This window comes from Clytia hemisphaerica, unplaced genomic scaffold (genome assembly GCF_902728285.1).
Source record: "Clytia hemisphaerica strain Z4C2 unplaced genomic scaffold, Clytia hemisphaerica genome assembly, whole genome shotgun sequence".
NCBI lineage: Eukaryota > Metazoa > Cnidaria > Hydrozoa > Leptothecata > Clytiidae > Clytia > Clytia hemisphaerica.
The window spans coordinates 105405-127443 of record NW_027104462.1 but is presented as its reverse complement, the minus strand read 5'-3'; the positions used below and the strand labels follow the sequence as shown (position 1 = coordinate 127443).

At 36.0% G+C, this 22039-nt stretch overlaps 1 protein-coding gene across 1 annotated transcript; it reads left to right on the top strand.

The window, feature by feature from the left end:
• Positions 1-10922: 10922 nt before the first annotated feature.
• LOC136821109 (girdin-like) lies at positions 10923-18541 on the top strand. The gene is made up of 8 exons (XM_067077336.1): positions 10923-11432; positions 12033-12604; positions 13331-13621; positions 14312-14562; positions 15088-15187; positions 16167-16310; positions 16851-16953; positions 17311-18541. The coding sequence occupies exons 1-8, from the start codon at positions 10964-10966 to the stop codon at positions 17655-17657; spliced, it is 2277 nt and encodes a 758-aa protein (XP_066933437.1). The 5' UTR covers positions 10923-10963; the 3' UTR covers positions 17658-18541.
• The last annotated feature ends 3498 nt before the right edge of the window (positions 18542-22039 follow it).

Sequence of the window (22039 nt, the reverse complement as noted above, 5' to 3'; positions counted from 1 at the left end):
TTTTCTCGGTGGACGGCTGTTTTTTTTACACAGGATACAATACTACTACAATCCTACTAACTAAAATGCTTGTTAGTGCTTCAGCTAACCAACGCATCCTCTCAGATTGATGCTCATGCGGCATTGTAGATGGTTATAGAAAGGGGGCTTTCATAGAAATATGAAAATTCTCATAAATTCTCATAATTTATGTATGCACGGGACTGTAAGTAAGATAAGAAAGAGGACTAGGTAGACTTCCAAAATATCGTTCAAAATATCACGCCATTTTTTTCCAAATTTCACGCATCACGCCATTTCATCGAGGATTTGTGCATCTGGTACATGTCATTTTAGGTCCAGTTTGGGAGACTTTTTTGGGAAGTCTCAAATTCCAATTAAATTAGTCTTCCGCGGGGGGGGGGGGGGGGGGTGGGGGGGTACTTGGAAAAGTGGAGGATACGGAAAATGTTCTGCCCTAAGGCTAAGGGTACATTTTTGTGACCTGGAAGTTCCTTAAAGAAGGGTTGGAAAACCAAGAAAATTTAATCCCAGTCCCATTATTGAGGGTTGAAAATTAGGAAAATTTTATTCTTTGTTTCTAAAAGCATTTGGTCTATTAGTCTCATTAAGGGCCGTAAAACTAAAATCCATAACATTTTCCAATTTTTTATTCCAATTCAGTCTCTAAAAGAGTCCGATGGTCAACGAGTGCCAAGGCGGCATCATCTCAAACTCATACAAAGGTTTTGTGGTTCTAATCTTCACTCCTTATCCTATTGTTCTGTTTAGTTTATGATAGTTAGCCAAGGTCGCTGAGCGTGAACACTGCGTGAAACGACGGTCTAAAAGTCCTAGATTACTGGATTATCCAAGTGAAATTGATATATGAATAACCATTTCATAGTTGCAAATCGTAATGGGTAATCAGGACCACTATCCACCAATAAGGACTTACTATTGGTCTAATGTTTTAATGTCTAACCAACGGGAAACCGTTATCAGGGAGCAATCAATCCTGATTACCCATGATCGACTAATAGCCTATTAATCTCACGAACTTATGTCAACCAGTTTCAGATAAGTAGAAATATGAGTCAGAGGTTGTATCCTAGGCTATTATGCTTTTCTTACTAAAATGTATATCTAATATAGGAAGTCAAGCTGTTTAATACCTCACTTAAAAACTATGAGCTTTTAATCAATTTTATGTGCTACATAGGCCACTGTCATCTAGTTAAAACATAGGGAAATTGCTCGAACAACAAATTTTAGATGTTTTTTTTTTCATTATATTAATTTCTAACGCCATGTTGTTAAATGTTTTCCTTGACTTATTGAAACAGTTTTCACTGTGTGCGATGGATAAAGCTATGTGAAATTTCTTTACATAAATGAGATTACGGATATGCTCAATTTCGTATATGTATAAGTAATGTAAGTTTAAAGGACGACAAAAAACGGCGTTGGGTCTAGCAAATAGAACAACTAAAAGGCCCGACGGTCAGGCTGTTGTATTATTCTTGATTGTCAAAGCAAGTCGAAATGTGTAATGGCGAAGATATGTAGAAATTAGATCTTGGTTTCTGAAACTTTGTACTTGCACTTATAGACTTTAAAAGATTTTAGCTTGGCTTGCTGTACTTTATTTTCTTTGATTTAAAAACTTTTAAGACACTTACCATAACTAACAGGTAATTTTCTTACAGCATTGTTTGATGATATCAGTTTGTGTGACAGCGTGACATATGGGGTACGTGATTAATTAAAGCTTTACTCTTGCGTTATGGCGTGGTTGCGTGTTCAAAGTTTTAAGGTTAATGCGTGCGATACAACAAAGGTTCGAGGCGCGATGGGTGATTTCGGCTATTTTTTGGTTTCATGGATGTATACATACGAACAAATTACAAACTTTTATAGTATCAGCTTTTTTAAGTTATTTCAGAGAGAGGCAGTTTTGGTCATGACCTGGGGAATTTTACAAACATTTCCATATAAAGTAGAGAATAACTTTATTCTTGGACGGAAAATGAAGCTACTCTTTTCCCATCCAAAACAATGAATAAAGAAGGAATGTTGAAATTTGTGTTGAAAGTTATTGGCCCAGCGCAAGCGAACGGGCCTTTCAAGAGCGCTGTGGTGTGTGTTTGTTACCATTTGTTTACTAGACGGGATTTCAAAATATACTTAGCACATTTTACAGGCTAGCTAGTTAAAATCTTCGCTTAGCGGATAAGAACTAGTATTTTTGTGCGCACCTTCGTACGTTCTATCTTTTTAACTTCTTGCTTCTGAAATTTGGTTGGGAGAAATTAAATTTTGATCTTTGTAAAGTATACTCAAACGTTGGTCAAAATCTCTCTACTGTACTATGATATTTTCATGTGAAGTTCTGTGTGGTTTAGCCACCTCACAAATCTTGGTTGTTGGAACTTTAAAAAAGAAAAGAAGAAGCTCTCAGGAAAAACCTAACATATTTTGACAACTGTGACATTACAAAAGGTAAATTTAAAGGGAATAGCGCTATACTTATAGTAGGGGTCGGAGTTGCTGGTAATTCCATGGTATACTCTGAAATACATGCTGATGTCAGCCCGAAAGCTGATTGGCTTAACCGACAGTTATACGTGGTTTGAGAGTATAGCTAAAACTTTGTTATGTTTACAACAGTAAACGAAAGTGAATGAAGACAAAATGTAAACAAAAAGATTGCAAAGAAGTTTTCGAATAAATTCACAATAGAATGTCTTCATTTAAAAATAGAAACACTCGATTTCATTCAAAAGAAAAAGACATTCTTTTTTTCTTTCAGTTTTATGTAAGTCTTTTTGTGTTGTTGTTGAACATTATAGTAAATTATATTCACTTTTTTGAATATATTTTTTGGAATAAAGTCACTTTTGGTTTTTGTTATGATCCAGCACTCCTAAATACTCCTCCGTATGGGTGTTTGTGCCAATGCTAGATCAGCATTTCATAAATATACCATGCGTCGTTCCCTTTAAAACTTAATTTTTACTTACTGGTAACTTTGTAAAAGTATAACTGCTTTGGTGTGGCAAGGAAACAATTTTTACCTAGATACACTGCCACTAAATTTTTAGTCTGGAGACCATACTCTGTACAAAAATATTTCTATCCTGTTAAAATCCCAACAACTTCACTGAAATACAGAGTATGGAATTATTGACTCGATTCAAATCACTTCAAATCACAAAAGAAAAAACCGTTATTTTTTCAAAACAATTCAAAAGCTCGCGCCACTTCTTGAAACAATAGAGCTGTTTGACGTCATACTTTTGTTTATCAAATCATAACAATAAGATATTAGCCAATCAAATTCTGCGATTAATTCTTGCATCTTGTATAATTCCCGGCTACCAAATTTTCAGAGCATGTCATGGCTGCCCCCAAGGAAAAATTATAACATTAAAATCCTGCCCCTAAAATCTGTGAACCCACTCAAAAAAGCTTAAAAAGCCCGAAAAAGTGACAAAATAGGCCAATTTTCAGTGATGTTGCCCTTGAGACTTTAAAATTATCAAACCCAGGGGATGTCAATTGAAGTGACCGAAGTCGATCATAAGAATTAAGATGCTTTGTTCCAGACGGTACTAATCGAAGGATCCTCCCGGCGCTCCGGAAACATCCGGTGCAAAAAGTGCCATTTTTTTTCGTGCACCGGAACGTTCCGGTGCTTCCGGTGGAAGAATTCTCCGGATCGAGCTGCACCGGAACGTTCACGGTGCTTGGTGCATGATTTCCGCGATATAAATCCGATAGCGCTCGCTGTGCTAATCATGTAAAAAGTAACTATACGCACACGCGAATAATCCAAACGATGTTCCCATGTGTGATGCGGTCGTGGCTTCTTCATAACCTCGAAAGTCACATCTTGACTTGTTTCGTATTTTCCAGTCTCTGATTTGATATTTTTCTGATGTTCTGGGACTTTGTGAGTTATTTTCTATGTTTTTCAACTTGTTGAATGCTTGTTGAATGACTTACCGAAAGATCGCCACCGGTGGGATTCAAACCCACTAAATGCAAAGTTCTGTTGATCAGAAACCCAATGCCTTATCCACTGCACCACGGATTCATGCCAGACTATAGTTTCTCACGGCTATTTATATTGTATAAACCACAGACCATATTATATTAAAGCAGTCTAATCGACATCCGAATACGAAAAGGTTGCTATGGCAGAATTGGGGTACAAATGAACGTGGGGGTTGGAAATTTAATAATTTTTCAAAAATGTATAGTCGGTGGGGGTTGGAAAATTTTTGAAAAATTAATAAGCGTGGGGGCACGTTTATTAGGCACCTGAGAGTACACAGGTTCATGGTTGATCGAGACAAAAGCTGGTGTTTATTGTTTCTCACTTATTTTTTCAGATTAGCAACCTATCAAACGTGGTACTTTCTACAAAGAAATCGATCCCTTTAACTATCTTGATTCCAGGTGAGTAGCAATGAGAAATACCTTACATCAGATGGTCGGCTGCAGCGACACAAGCTGAGTTTTTTCTTTACAACTGTTTACCTTATACAAGTGTCCGTGCGGCAAACTTAAAAGTACATATGCGTTCGTTAGGTTTTGAATTCGAGACCTGATGATGTATCTCCATTTTCTAGTTTGCCGTGCAGACACTTATATAGCTAACAGCCATACAGAAAAAAACTTAGCATGCGTCACTGCGGCCGATCAGCTGATGTAAGGTATTTTTCATTATGTAATTTCTGCTGGACTACATTATTATTCAACAGAACGTCCTTTTTGAAAAAATATCTACCTTAAGTGTATTAATTTTGGCGTGTACTATTTGGCGGTTGAGCGACAGGCTAATTTTGGCGGGTATTTAATTTGGCGGTTGATCAATTTTGGAAATTTTGGCGGGTATTTAATTGGCGGATGCGAAATATTGTTAAATTTGGCGGGTATTTAATTTGGCGGATGACAAAAAAAAATTAAAATTATGCTTGGATAAAATGTTCTTGAATAATGAAATAAAGACAAAGAAGAGTAGAAAGTCTTCAGCTTCTAATGATAATCACCCTGAACAAAAGGATATCAGAACCTTTTTTGGTAATAGTACAAGAAGTCGCCCAACAAGGAATGTCCCAAAGAAAAGAAACATAGAAGAAATAGAAAAAATATGTTTTGACTAAAAATTGAGTCTTGTATTTTTACTTTGTAACCATTCAATTTTTGCCTTACAAAAGAAAAGAATTTTGAGTTGTATATGGGAAAAAAAATTTTTTTTCACAAAATTTTGGCGGGTATTTAATTTGGCGGTTAGCGATTTTTGTTAATTTTGGCGGGTATTTAATTTGGCAGTTGACCGATTTTGAAAATTTTGGCGGGTATTTAATTTGGCGGATTTCGCCTAAAACCGCCAAATCCGCCAAATTTAATCCCCGCCAAAATTAATACACTTAAGGTATTTTGTGACTATGTTTTAATAATAGCAGAGTCTGTTTCCAATGCCCATAATAGTGACTTAAGACTTAATCAATCTTTTGCTCAAATACACAATACTATCAATTTTTTCGTGAAATACTGCCATACTGTTAGAAAAAAGCTTGGCCCTGGTACTAGCTCTTGGAGATCCCTTTTGAAATTTGGTATACCTTTGCATTATGTGATTATGTTAAAAGTCGCAAAGTTTCATGAGATTTAAAAAAAATTTAAGGGAATTATAAGCAAAAAACTGACAGGGTGGTGTAAACCCCCCCCCCTCCGATATAAATACTAAATTTTATTCAATTTATTACTCTTCCTTTATTTTTAGGATTCGACAACTAACGTGTTGGTATCACCTAACGTTTCGGTATCATCTACGATTAAGCCCTCGTCGTGGATTGTTTACCACCTATTCATTCAGCCAAAGCCATAGCCAAAGCCAAAGCCTTTTACTGTCTAATTTATTTAATTCATAATTTATTATAATTGTTTGAATATAAATTGAAATCTCTACGAAATTTCTGTTGCATTTTACATCCCTAATACACCGTTTAATAAGATGATATCTATCGAAGCTTATCGGATTTCGATCGGCAACTTTGATTCTACCAGGCAATTTAACCTTCGTTCTATAGTAATGAAATTTCCCCATTTCTAAAACCCCTCCCATTTTTAGCAGTTATTTTATTCTCTTCCATTATACTAGTTCAGTCGGGTGATATAGAAACTAATCCAGGCCCTGTTACGATTCACAAAGTAGTTAAAGCATCCACTAAAAAAAACACCAACGAGTGCAAACAATTAGAGCACTTTATTCTTTGAAGTGCAAAATTAACAGCAATCTCTGATGCTGGGCCTTCATGCCGCCAGGCTGCTTGTGTTTTTACATTTACATTAGTCTAGCAAGCTAGACGACTAATTCATACATAGTAGAAATAAAGCAAAAAGTAATAAAGTTAACAATTTTAGTCGTCTAGAAACCTTTGTGCACTAACTCCAAACAAAAGAAAAGTGTCAATATTTGCAATTATAATTTTTACCCGCTCAAAATAATTTTTGAGAAAAACATGTATGTGGATTTGTGTATTGAAAGTTTTTCATTTGAGTTGATTTTGTTTTGAGAGTTTGTTATTGCTTGATAAATTGTTTTCTCGCTACGCAAGTTTCTGCGTAGCTAGCCCCTGTATCTATAAGGCTGGAACACCGGATTCTTCCAGTCGTTTATACAAACTATATCCCGTATTATTATTATTATTATTATTAGTAGTAGTAGTAGTAGTAGTATTGGTATTATTAGTATTACACGCATTATAAATGACTCCAGTCTACATTTACATGTGGTAAATAAATAATCATCAAATTCGTCAAAACTTTGCGGAGTCATTTATTGTTCAATCATTTGAAATGAAGGAAAACTCGTGACAATGTCATTGCTATTAGTCTACTCAATAGATAGATTGCTCAAGGTTTTTAGGCCTCCTTAGCAGGAGTTTTTCGCTCTTTCAAGTAAGGAAGATATGACGTAGCCAACATTGTCATGTTCAAGGTGAAGACTGTGCAAAACTATGGATCAAATAGGTTGATTTGAATTCACCGGCAACATTTTGGACGATTATTAAATGTTGGAATATCTAAAGAGTTTTCTGAGATTGGAAACATTGGATCATATTCTTTTTACTCTTACTTTACTTTACTGAGCCATGGGTATCCTGCAATCATTAATTTTCTCTATCTGACCTTTGACATTATGGCGAAGGGCTATAATGAAATCTTCAACTTTCAAGCCCTAAGATGCGTCTTGAATGGGGAATTAGTATCTTCATTTTCCTTCCAAGAGTGTCCACTCTACCCTCCGTGCTTTAAACTTAATAGATACACATGAGAAATAGCATAATTACACCCCAATGATGTCAGTTGTTAAGTGTCTATTGAACTTAATTAATTTTCATATCAACGCTAAATTTTGATAATTGGGTTATAATTTGCATAGATAGTTCTTACTCTATGATTTACTTCAGGTATTGTTTCTGCTCTTCTTAATAGTTGGTTAAAGACTGCTGGATCTGCTGGAGGGAGCAAAAAGTCAAAAACAAGGTTTTGAACATTTTAGACTAATACCAGTAAGGTTCAAGACAATTTTGAACAAATATACATTTTACATTATTAGTGGATAATAGATTTGGTTTTCATTGATTTTTGTTGATTTTATTGCTTAGTTTCGTGTAAAGAAGGTAGTTGGAGAATTTCGGGAATACTCTTGGTTATCATTGTACATTTCATTAAGCCGTGAATTGAGGAAATACAAAGTTTTTAGTCAGCCAGATTAGGAATCTTGTATGAATAAGTCACGTATTAGGAGTGGGTTCAATCTAACAAGATAAGAATCAAAGAATCATTTTTGGAGTTATGGCGCCTAGTTTGTTGCCTAGATACGTTAGGTTACACATTTGTTTTTCTATAAGAAAGTCCAATACTTTTGAAGCCTCCGGAGATGTTCTTTTGGGCTTAAAACCTAGAAGTATTCTTATAGTGTTCTAATTTTAAGCATTTTGTGAGTTTCTTTTTTCCGACTTTTATGTGTTTTAACTTTCTGAACGGCTTAAAATGTTTCCATTTGATTATTCTCGCTCGCTGGCTAAAAATTTCCCACGACATTAATGGTGTTTCGATATTTTTTCCAGATTTTAAATCTTAGATGACAAATATGATTTCAGTATTTCCACGTTACCGTCGTTTGTATATAAGATTTCCATTTCCGCACTAAAATTTGTTTGCCACTTTTGTAGGCGGGAAAAGACCAGGACTTCGATTAGTTGAAAAGTAAGCGTAGGAAAAGTTAGGCAGTTTCGTGAGTAAAAACATGATTTTCTGTACCAAAACTGTAGCAAATCCTTTCCAATCTCTTGCCGGTTATCCCGAGAAAAATAGTGGAACGATTTCGGAAAAGTGACAAAAATCTTAATGCGGAAATGGGAATTTTATACAAAACGACGGTACTTCAATTTGAGAGTTATTGTTTTTATTCTAAGGAAAAACCCCTCGTCACAAATATTACGGCTTTCATTGTAGGTCACTGTAAGTGACGGCAGTGTTTTATTAAGCTTTGAATTTTTGTTTCTATAGAATTAATAGTATAAATACTTTTCCGTCTTAGCATTTTATTATCCTTGTTCTATCATAAAAAATATTGACTTATACGGAAATGTAAGATAAATAATAACAGGGTTGTACTTTTGAAGCCACCTACTGGGCAGGAATCTAGCATCTTTACAAGTTTTAGGTTTATTTCAAATGGGTTATCAGTGTAATTTTTAAACGGTGCCAATGTGTACAAGTATCCCACAATTCATCGGATTTCTCAGTACTAGAATCCAAAACAAAATGATTTTTTTTAATGGTAATAGAGTGTCCAGATTTCACAACTTATGTTAGATCTTTGTGAAGAGGTAAATTACTCTAAACACCCCTGTCTCACAGCCCCGGTAGAACTTTTTCCTTCAGTGTGGATGAAAATTTCTATCAAAATGCTATTGGGGATAGAAAATCTATTGTTTCCAGCTCGAAAATTCCAGTGGGGATGGTTTTAGAGTGGAATTTTTTACATTCAGTTTTCAATGGGGATAAAATCATAGAGTAATTTCACAGTGGGGTTGAAATTGTAGGATATTTTTTCCACCGGGGACGATTTTTTAGCCCATTTTTCCACTGGGGTGGGGGTCCACCGGGTCTGTGACACAGGGATGTCTCTAAAATCAAGAACTTTGTCAAATAGGTTCCAGATTTTAAAACAAGGTCGATCTTAATAAAATCGCAAAGTATGAAATATTTGGTCCGGCTATATGAAAAGTGACCCCCGTTGGGCCCACACGCATTGAAAACACGACATTTAATAAGCGACGAATAATTTCTTTAGTGATGTTTAAGTGTCAGAACCTGATTGATGTGGGTTTAAGGATTACGTAAACAAACTCAAATTTTACGGCTTAAAAAGTAATGTGGAATTCTATAAAAATCAATGTACCCATGACGACACTAAGAAAACGACAAGGTTTTCATTACAATAAAAAACTACAGCGTCGACTCGTAAGATGTTTTTAAAACAGAATTTCTTAAGAACTGTGGAACAGCCTTAAATAGCCTTTATGGTTCCCTTTTTCCGCTGACACAAATCGTTAAAATTATGTCAATCCAACGATCCAAGTATCCGTACAGTATAACGTTGGATGGTGAACGTTGAAGCTTTTTTGCTGATCCATAAGACTTACTTATTTCTAGGGGGATGTTGAATGTCATTATATAGTCATTATACTCTAATAAAAAAAGTTATTTTTCGTCAGCATAGTTAATTAGAATCTCTCCCTTTATAATGAGTCATTTAAAATCTTATTTACAGAGAAATGAATTAAGTGAAAGGGGATAAAAAAAATCAGTTGAACTTATACATCCCAATGCTATTATCATTTATTACCAGCTTGCTAATTACTACATTGGGTTTGTAAGGAAAAGATATATCAGATGGAGAAAAATACCATTCAAAGTCCCATGATATAGCAAGGGAAGTATTTCCAGTCGTGTGTTATTTTTTACATTCTTTTCTTTTAATAAGAACCAGTAAAACTTTGCTGCTCCTATTTTTTTTGGCAATATGAGCCTCAAATTGTCCTCAAAGTTCTTATCCTCTGCTCTTATTATTGATTTTTCCTATTTTGACCCCTAAAATGCTTGAAATTGAGTAATTTCAGTATCAGTATTGTTTTTAAATTGCTCTTATTTTTGGTGATTTCGAACCTCGTTGTTCTTATAAATTGTTCTTATGAAAAAGAAAGAGTGTATTCTATGGCATCAAGTTCGGCGCTCTAATTTTATTTTTCCGTTGGTTGTAGTAGGTCATTCATGTTTGAAATTTGTAGATGATATGTTTTCGATTATCTGTGTTGATTACCGTGAATCACAGCGTAAGAATGAAAACTATGATAGCGAAGTTAGTTGGCAACACAATATCAAGATGAGGTAAGGATTGCCTGAACAGGAAATCTTTCCCGGGTGAAGTGGTGGAGACAAGAAATAGAGTTTCTGCCATGGAAAGGAAATAGACCATTGAGTTTCAAGCCCGAAGGGCTAGAGGTGAGCCTCCTGAATGGGAAACCACTTATTTCCCATCCAGAACGCCCGCGCTTAGTTCTTACACAAACACCAGATTGAATCTAAAAAATCTATTGCTAGATTTATAAAAATAAAGCCCTAAAAAACAAAGGAGCCGTAAGATGCAATGCGTCGTCATGATTACGGCGCGTTCTATGCGCGTTTTGGATGGGAAATAAGTAGCTTCAATTTCTCTTGCCTGAGAAAGATTAAAGTTGAAACTGGGCTTGAAACTCAATAAAACGAAAATTTCAAACGGGAGGTATATGATTCTTCTGGAAAGTCTCTTTGGTAAAAATTCATGTTTTTAATTGATCATTTTTAATTCTAGAAATTCCAAAATCAAATCACCAAACTTAGAAATCATACAAAAACTATGGAGCAACAAAAAGTTCTAACTGTGCTTTACAAAAATGATGACGTAGCTAGCTCGGTTCCAGACCCTATCAAACTCCAAAAAGAATGTAATCAATTACGTCATAAATTGGAGAATCAAGAAGCCTTGAAGAAAGATCTAGAAAATATAAAACAAGAGTTAGAAAAGGTTTTAGAAACTCATAAAATGTTACAGAAAGTCGCAATTGCTTTGGAGGAAAAAAACCGGACGCTCTTGGACCAATATAAATTGGAAGCGCGGGAAAAGATGACACTCGAGGAAAAATGTCTAGATCTTGAAAATGAAATTGAAACTAAAAAAATGAGTTATGATGGACTTGAAAAACGTTTTCAAAAGATGAAAGAGAAAATGTCGGCCAGTGAAAGCTTAGAGGATATGGTATATACGCTTGAAAAAGATAAACGAAAAGCTAATGATAAAGTACAAGAGCTCAAAGATGAAATCGAAAGTAAGTTCATATACTTTTGTCCTAATTTAACTTTTTTGCTTGGCCTTTTGTCTTTGTTTGTACCCCTTCTCACAGACCACCCGAAAGGATTTTTCAGCCAATAGGGGTAAAAGTAACGAACGCAGACTCTATGGGGATTGATATTCGCATAATTTTCTGCAGGGGACGATATTTTCTTACAATTTTTCCAGTTAGAAGGGGTCCCAACGGGACTGTGAGAAAGAGTCTATTTTAAATGCCAAAGAATACAGCATAGAAATCCGTTAGTATGTTCTATCAATACAAATGCTGATACTGGATACTCGTCTACACCCCTGTCTCGAGTTAACAGAAGTGGATGTGAGAAATTTTCAAATATTTTGATGCAAGAACATCATATTTCTATTTAATCTACCCATTCCAGCTGGCACACAACGGTGTTTCAACGTTCACCATAAAACCTTATATGGATGTAGTGAACAATGGATAAACGTCAAAACAACGTTGTGTGCAAGCTGGTGTAATTTTCTGGAAATTAACAGATAAAAGGAACTTTGAGCTGAACCAAAATCTATCGACCACTTAATTAAGATTTTCAAAATTCATTTATTTTCAATCCAGCTCTTCAACAAGGCTCAGGAAACAAGTTCAAAGATTTCGAAGACAAGATCTCAAAACTCACCAAAGAGAACAAAGATCTATCGGTCAAACTTGAGACATACTTAGAAGAAATGGAAGATATGGAACAGAAAAATGACGCACTTGAAGCAGACCATAAAAAACTTACAACAGACTATGAGCACCTGAAGTCTATCGAACTCGTTGGTACAAATATGATTGAGATTACACAACTAGAGCAAGACAAAAGTGAACTTAAATCTAAACTAAGAAAAGAGATTGAAAAGCGAGAGACATGCGAAAATGAGTTATTCCGAGTCGAAGAAGAATATGAAACTTTTAAAATGGAGTTGGAGGAAAGCGAGTTAAAACTCGAATCTGAAATTTCGAAAGTGAATATTGATCTTTTTGGACGTAAAGCTTCGACAGCTTCGAGTATTTCTTTGGATAATGATAACAATAATAATTTAACTGATTCTGGAATGAAATTTTTGATCCGCAAGAAACAGAAATTGATGGATAACCTTGAAAAAGAAAATGACGATTTAAAGAAAAAAGTCCAACAATTAGAACAGGTAAAGATATCTATGATATAAAACCTACTGCCAGGGGAGGATGGCTACCAAGTGGGTGCCAAAAAGGAAAATCGTAATAATTTCGTAAACCCAGCTTATGCAGCGCTCTTTGAAACGCGAAAAGGCGCTTATTTATTACGAAAATAACGCCCTTTCGCCCTAACGCCCTTATCTTGCGTTGTATTGGTTAATTTTTTTTCGGCTCGCTTTGCTCGCGATTCAATAGTTTGTAGAAGTTAGAGTGGGGCGCCAAAAACGAAATACAACTTTTAAAGGGTGTCAAACTTTAGCTTGGTCACCCCATGTTTTACGCAAGCAAGTTAAAGGTAATCAGCTCGACGATCACTAGTTTATAAGAAGAAGTCTCAAAGTTTTAGTTTTAGTATCAGGATTATACAATTTCATCTTCCGTTATAGGGCAAGGAGGGAAAATATGTGGCGTTTTACGGAAAAAATCGGTGGTAGAGTTTCAAAGATACCACAGTCAAACTCTACCGACTGTAAACTCTTTTCGGCAAAAAAAACCCACTTGCTAATTTTCTTCAGCTTTGGGCATAATTCTTAGATCGTGATTTGTCTTAGACTATAGTATAGTCTACATCAGAGTTAGGTTTTCACTACTTAGGTTGCTTTAAGCTTTCTTGCTTTGATGATTTCTTAAATCGTGATAAGAAGATGATCAAGGGATTGCAGGCAAAAGGATTTTCAATTAACTTATTCTTTTAGGAACATGAAATTCTACTCGAGGAGAATAGCAATATCGCAAAATCAAATATCGAACTCGAAGATCAACTCCAAAAGTGTGAAACTACCATCACTGATCTCGAAGAAAAATCTAGAGAAGCTGAAAGTGAACGTAAGCGGGCCGAGCAGGAAAGTTTTTCCCGCTTGATGACGTCAGCAGAAAAAGAATTGGAGCATAATGAACGAGCTGGTGAAATTGATCGTTTGAAGAGAGAAGTGGTTGAAGTTCAAGATATTTTGAGGATTACAGCTATTGAACGAAATGAACTACAAGTAATATTTTTACTCGGATTTTCTGCAAACATTATTCCTAGTGTTGAATTGGTTTGAGTCATTTTTTGAGCTTTGAATTTCAGACATGTGGTCATTTTTAAACCTTGATAATAATGCTACCTTACGGGTAGAAATTCTTATTAAATTTAGCTGGATTTAGGGGAATTTGACAAATCTGCCAAAATTTCTTCCCTTAAGGTATCAAAATTTCAACAACTAAAAAGTCATTTTAGTCAATCACAACGAGAGGACGTCCGAATATCCTGTCATTTGATTGACCGACACTTTCTTGACCTAAGTCTGCATTGAATCAAAAAGAGTAGCAGGCTGAGGAACGTTGGTCGAGTGTTTTATTGCTTTGTGAAAAAAGTAGAGGCTTGGTTTGGATCTCTTCTTCGGAGCACTATCCCAATGTTTGTCATTTTGGTGCTTTTGATTGCTAAGGGAACATTTGGATTATAAGCAAATGAGGTAAAAGCGGAATCCTGATGGCGATTATGTGATGAAATTCTAAAACTGAACTGTTATAGATTACTTTGCCTGTACCAAACGACCAAGGCTTTTTTATCGACACCAGGAGATAAAAGTCGCCTCTTTGGATTGGGACAGGCTATGGATTACTTGTCTATCGATGTAAAATATCGAATGTTTATAACACTCGACTGAGCTTTGTTTTTGTATATATTTTAGGCTGAATTATTCCACAGAATGGGATCTCCAAACCATCAGTCATCTTTTGGTTATTCACCTAACTCACACACGCCTACAAGACAAATGGAGCGAAGTTACTCGTCTAACCAAATGGATCGAAGTTACTCATCTACCCAGATGGATCGAGGTTACTCTGCCAATCAAATGGAGAGGAGTTACTCATCGGCTTCTCAACTCATCACAGACAATCATACGGAAACATCTTCTACCAGTAGTTTTAATTCACAAGAGTAAGTTGACTAAAAGGTCTCTGATCAAAGTCAATTTTTAATATTTGGGAAAAAACGAAGTACAAAAAGTCGAAAGTACAAAAACTTTGCCAGTAGTGGCAAATCTCTCTACCGGTTGAATTTGCTTCTTCTGGCAAAAACTAGGATGTCTCCGTAGAAAAAATAACGTTATGAAAATCATGAATACACTGTGAAAATATGATTGGTCGAGAGTCGCCCCCAAAAACGCCCCACTCAACTCGTTTGATGACTATTGACTGACTTGTTTTGATTTCAATTTTGAAATAAGTTTTAAAAATAGTACAGAGTGTCCGGAAAAATCATTGAGTAGAAAAATTTGTGTGTCTATACAAATGGGTAATCGTCATTTACGTGTTCATTACGTGTTTTTTTTACGGATACACCCGTATTTTGAGCAACATTTCTCTAGCTTAAATTTGCCACCACTGGCGAGAATCTGAGTGTTTCTGTAGAAAAATATTACCGCATTGATATCAAGAATACAACTTTTCATCATCTTTTCAGGAGTGAGCAAGTATTGAACGCCTTCCACCGAAAAGCGTTACGTTATGACGAAGAAAAGGAAAGAGAGTACGAAAGTAAAATACAACATCAAAATGAAGTGGTAAGGTTATAATACTTTTTCTTTAACTTGAACTGACCATAATAGTTTTATTTATACTGAGACGAGAAATTCGACTGAGACGAGAAATTTAGAAAATGAGCATTATGAAGAGTGTACTTTCCATTCATGTTTCAATAAATAGCGGCAAGGGTGGTTAGGTTGTAATTTGACTAGATCTAGACTGACGACTGAGGACGAGGGTAAATCAGCACTGGGAAGGCTGTTTGTTCATGGTCGTTTTAATCACTCCATTGTACTCAAATGGGTAGATCCATTGAGTTTAAAGCTCGAAAGGCTAGAGGTCAACCTCTAACCTTTCTCAGGCAAGAAAAAGTGAAGCCTTAAAAAATGCGCTGCATTTATGACGACAGATTGAATCTAGCAATTCCTTTGTTTACGATTGATATTTTTTTCGAAATTTAGCTATAAATTTTAGTTTCAATCTGTCATTTGTGTAAAAACCAGGCGATCCGCTCAAGGCCGCGCAACTTTGGTAGGATTCGTTGGCTTCAAATCCTACCAAGGAGATTGACTTCTAGCCCTTCGGGCTTATACTTCATTGGGTAGATCCATAAACTCGCTATTGATAATACCTGAATTGCTGAATGGGCTTTTCCAGAAAAAAACCGTGTACCCCCTGTTGAGGGGGTTCATTTCCATTCCAAGGGGGTATGGTTTGAAATGCAGTTGAATTCCATAGCAGTAGAAAAAAATCCGTCAAAAATAAGTGGATTTCCATGGGGGTAATGATTGAAAAAGCCCAATGGGAGCCCATAAAAAAACATAAGTGTTTTTTATGCGCGGTGTTTGTCTATATTGCTGTCCGGTTAGCCTTTAGAATACTGCTAAAGCGTGTTTGGAAACAACTCAACCCTCTAAACAACTCCGTGGTTAGAGTCTAGATTTAATATAGTAGGTGTCAAAAGCGTTTTAATGGTAATTTAAGTGAAAAAACTAACGAGTAACAATTTCTTTTCAGATCAAATCATTGGAGGATCGAATTCACAAACTACGAGAGCATGATCAATACAATATGAACAACAATAACAGCAAAGGTGAAATATCATCGCCTGAAACCACCCCACCCGTTGCTATAAAAAATGGAAGATTACATGATTCAATGGTATGTAAGCGTTCCACTGCTCATTCAAACTATACAATATAGGAAAGTTTACCATCACTGTCGAGGGCGAACCGAAGGTTCCCTTTTTTAACTATAATGCCCGAATGCAGAGAAGGGTCTCACTTTGATACTTCCCTTTATTGCTGAGCATCAAGTAGAAGAGAGGCATCGCGTATTATCTTGAAGTCTTGAAGTCCATCAGGGAACGCGTGACCTTGTGCACTGTAGTATGAGCTCTACATTCACAATATAGCTTAGACTAGAGTCTATAATGCGCTTGTCAGCGCAACATTTGCAACCTAATTAGAATATAATGTTTCTTTTAGTACCGTAAAAAGAATTCCCTATCAATTGCGATTCTATCAGCTATGACCTACGTCATGTTTAGATGGTTGAAGTATTGCTCTTTCCAAAATGTCACTTATTTGAGTTGAGCCACCAAGGTTTCTGCAAACCAATGTAAAGGGCGTCAAAGTCCAGTCAAAGTAGTCCAAAAGTTTACCAGGCCAAAAATCAATTCCAAATAAATTTCTTTTGCAGGACGACTTTGCTGATAATACCTTAACAAGGCGTCAACGATCCAAATCTCTAGATTGTTTGAATCGTTCCTCATCAGAAGAAGCTTTGGAGCATCAACGAGAAGGTCAGTAACTGTTTTGTTTTGATCATATATCACTCTATCTAAAAATGGCTATATCAGTTATCGGCCTGGTATTGCAATAGTGGATTGACGGCTTATCAACGTTCTAAAGCTCTGGAATTTTCACCAAAATTATAATAAGAAAAGAAGGGTTGTTTTTTCAACCAAAAAGCTAGTTGAGATAATTCGACATTTTTATTTCGGAAGGAAATTTCCGATTAGGGTAAGAATTTAGGATGATTTTTCAATCGAATTTTTAGAAGGATTCCCATAGAGTCTGTTGCACAGATTTAAACTCGGAACAAGTAATTTCTTAAATTTTATGTCTGGTTAATTGATGAAGATTCTATTCTTTTTAAGACACACTTGACGATCGAGAGTTACGACGTATATCTTACCAGCTAGCTGACGGGAACTGGAAACATCTACCAAACGATCTGAATATCAAAAAACGTCAAGAGATTAATCAAATCATTAATTCAAGTTACAAAGATCAAGAGAAAATTTATCGCATGTTGGTCGTGTGGCGTGCAGAGATGGAGAAAAAGTCACGTGAAGATTTGTTGAGATATTTAATAGATCATTTAGGTAATCGGCGGAAAGATATTGTTAAATTTTTGAAAGATATGACGTCATCAAAACATGTGAAGGATAATCAATCCATTAAGACGAGATTCCAGAAATTTACAAGATCGGTGCGTAGATGAAAATGATTTCAACACTGATGGTTGGAAATGACATGATTGGTGATTTTAGAGGTGGTTTTATCCATCAATAGACTGAGACAGACTGAGGCGGTTATAAATGTAAGAAAAACATCTAACGTCATATGGACGTTGAGAACATTAGAACCTGAACGTTGAAACAATGTTGAGATATGATCCATGCGTGCTCATTTAGCTAATGATGGCGGCAATAGAGAAAATGAAATAAGATTGCAAAGAAGGCAAAGCCTGTATATTTTTGAATTTTAATCTCTCGGAAATGACGAGGTAGGCTCCCAGAAACTTATAAATATATCCAGAGAAAATAAAAAGACAATGAAAAAAGAGACAATTGAAAGAATTACACATGCATGTTATTCAGAAAAGAGGAATGATGCTGATGATTACGAAGTTAAAAATATTTACATCTAAAATCAATTTTTTTAATGTACTTTGGACTCAACGTGTCACACTGACAAGGTTTTCGAGAGTTTGTAGAGCTCCCGGTGGAGCTAGGTTTGCGAGATGACAGATATGTTCAAGCCAAACTTATTCGAAAATCGACCCTTAGATAGACTAAATTATCGAAAATTTTGTCAATTTTTTGACGTTTTTGCCACCAAATCTAAGTCCAAATTTCAAATTGACCCTTTGGAGGGAGTTCATTTTTGATTTTCGTAATTTTGAAACATATTTATACATATTTATGAAGCACTGCAACTGTATCGTGCACTCTTTGAATGTTTGCTGAGTACTTACAGAAACTCTTCAATCAAGGAAACTGCCATTTTAATTTTCCCTTGTTGTAATCTTGTAAGAACTGTATTTCATTATCTTTTGAAATTTAAGTTCTTATAAATAATAATACCTTTGAGTCTTTTAGTAAACATTCTAATCTTTTTCATTCACAAAAAAATGATCGTGTGCTTTACTATCCATACAAAAGAGAGCACAGAAACCAAAGAATTCAACTATATAATAGCCTTTACGACTTTTGATAAGCTTTCATGTGTGAGAAGTTTCAAATCAAGCGAAGACGTAAATTTTATGATTTTTTTCTGAAAGTTTTATCAAGAAAGTAGTGCAGTGTTTGCCTCGGATTGGATTTGAATCTGGTACACCTTTACATTTTTATGGTGAAGAATTGTTGAGAGGGAAGGAAAATGTCAATATCAGGAGAAGAGCAACCACAGTGAGTGATTTAAACAATTACACACCCTCTTCTCACAGACCCACTGGGACCCTTTCCCACTGCAAAAATGGGCCAAAATATTGTCCCCGGTAGAAAATTATCCTCCATTTTTTGTTCCCACTGCAAATAATAAAATAGATCAGTAAAACATGATGCTATTTTTCCCCTCCTTCCTGAACTTTCTGACTTGAAAACAAAAGAATTGAAATGCCAAGCCATAAGAAATATGGAAGTTTCAGTCCGTTGTTTTACCCCCGCCGACAGTGCCGTAGGAAGCATTTTCATATTGGGGGTGGGGCTGAAATTTAGTGACACCGCGAGGGCCAACCATGGTTTGGCGCGAGGGGGAAATTTTGAAAATTTGAGCTCTAGATTGCTTGAAAATGCACTCAATTGTGACAATTATGACAAATTAAAAAAGAAAAACTTTGCATTTTGCAAAATATATATACCCAGTGGGAATGGTTTTGGAGTACAAATTTTTACATTTAACTTTAGATGGGAATGTAATCAAAGTCATTTTCCCAGCGGGGCTGAAAATGTAGGATAGCTTTCACACCGGGAACCAAGTTTAGGCCAAATTTTCCAGTTGGGCCGGGGTCCCAGTTGGTCTGTGACACAGGCGTGTAATATTCTAACCACGCCATCACAGAAAAATATTCCCTTATCAAACACGTTTAACGCTTTTTGGAATCACGCCATCACGCCGCAAAGGCACAATCACGCCATCTCGCATGCCGCTTTAGGCTCCTTAGAATTGATGCTTGAATTTTAAGATGACAGGTATGGGGAGGGAGGAGCGCGGCATTTTGATTTACGGTCCATGCTCGAAAATTTATTCTTTTTAATGCAGTTGATTGCAGACTTTGGAGTCAGAGAATCGAATGATATAATTTGCGTCAGCTTAAAGGATAATGTGCCCTCTATTTTCGAATCTTTAATGTGATTTAGACAAGTGCGATTAAATTCATATAATGGTCCGTCTTCACAGGTTAGTTTGAAAGAAAATTAAAATGTCATGCTCACGGTAGGTACTAGTGTTTTCACAAAAGATGACCGTTCCTCCGGTATTTGACTATAACATCTCTGGTGTTTCAGTAGGCTAGCAAAATAGTCTCTAAATTAATCGGTCTGGAATCATAGGGCGGTAGGTGGTGGGCGTCTGGCTACAATAGGATCTATGTTAAAGAGCGAGGATATGTTTTCGGGAGGGTGTTGATTTTCAGCTGGCTTTCAGTCCAACCCACCGACAAGTTTTCTTCCTACGCTTGCCTAACTTCTTACGCTACCTTCCCCGCGTAAGATCATTCCAGCCCGACTGGCGTGCCAGTTTAGTTTTCCAGTGTCCAGTCCCAAAAATGCCCGTTTTTATAAAGTTTTAATTTTGCGAACTTTGGCGTGTCGTATCTTTTGAATTTTAAGCTAATTATTTTACTTTGGTGGAAATCTGATTAGACAACAAGGAAGTTTGAATTTCAACACTCAAAAATCCGTGAATAAAAAAGTTTTTGTTGAAAATTCCAATTCTAATTTTTTCTTTTCTGTGTTTGAATTAGTGATATTTGATCGGCCTATCAGCCTTGATTCTCGTTCAGATGGTCAGGCTTCAATTTCCACTCGGTTCTTCTGTGATTAACTTTCATGTGAGGGTGTACTGTGATGTGGTTCCCAGCTGATACACACCGTTGTTTCACTGATCCTCAAAACGTCCATATAGCGTTAGCAGTGCCGTAGTAACCAGGCAATTTTTTATGCCCTTTAAGCGTCCGGTTATCGGACGCTGCCCCTCCTGAAATTACTAAAATATTGGTAAAAAGAGCCTTTTTAGTGGAAAAACACTGGAAAAAGTGACCTATTTGGCCACCAACGGACGCTGCCTTGCCTTTCTAAAATATGGCCTGGTAACTGGGGGGGCAAGGGGGGCTATGCCCCCCCCCCAATAACTTTTTCAAAAATGGTTATTTTGCAAAATGCAAAGTTTTTCTTTTTTAATTTGTCATAATTGTCACAATTGAGTGCATTTTCAAGCAATCTAGAGCTCAAATTTTCAAAATTTTTCCCCTCGGGCCAAACCATGTTAGGCCCTCGCGGTGTCACTAAACTTCAGCCCCCCCCAATATGGAAATGCTTCCTACGGCACTGGTTAGATAAACTTTGAAAAAACTTTATATGCCAGCTGGGTTGCAACCTTGGATTAACTTAAGCGTGGATGCACCGCAACAACAGCTATGTCACGTAGTCAAGTATTGACAGGTACAATGAAGGGAATGGAAGTACATTGATTTCTATAGCCAAAGATAGTAAATAATATCATATAAGGGGGGCCTGTTTCTTCAAACTTTCATCTTCATCAGAAGTGCTCGATCTCTTGTACACCTCTTTGATTTGGCGAACGAACGAAAGATTCTCCAAAATTTTTGCTATTCACCAATTTAGTGAGTTTTTCAATACCCAATTCAGCAAAATCTAACCCTTCACAGAATTCAACACACGTTTAGTTTACTAACATTCAATATTGCTGTCCAGGCACAGTGTGTTGCCAACATTTGGTCCACCATATATAGAAATTGAAAAGTGATAGGAAAAATATAGGTTGACTTTTCCTTCAGTTTTTCCTAAATCACGTACGACCTCGTCCCTCAATAATTTAGGGCGGGTTTAGATAGGTTGTTGACAAGTGCCCGTCCTGTGCAATATCCCAAAGTTATCAATCTAACCGTCCAAGGATTTACAAAAGAATTAAGGACTCCCCATTTCGATATTTGTTTGATTAATTAATGAAAAGTTTTATATTGAAAGAAAAAAACAAAAACAACTTTCGATATCTAAAAACATATCCTAAAAATATCAAATATGATTTATTAATAATGCTAAGATAGTCCTTTTTTCTGAGTTTACATCAGTTTTCATTGAAAGCTGTGCCAGTTGAATTCAAAATCATATCCATCAATTTGTATAAAGATCTAGAAAAATATTTTCATTATTCAAAAATTTGAAATAAAAATCCTAAGGATTGTTAGTAAATTTTCAACACAAGGGAACGGAAATTTGCAAACGGTTCTATAATTATTTCTAATAACTCGAACATAAGACGTTCGTTGAGGAAGTTTAAGAGTAAGAAAGCTTCTGCTGAAAAGGAAAATTTTGAAATTTTGAGATGATTTTATTCAAATATTGAAAGAATCGGAAAATA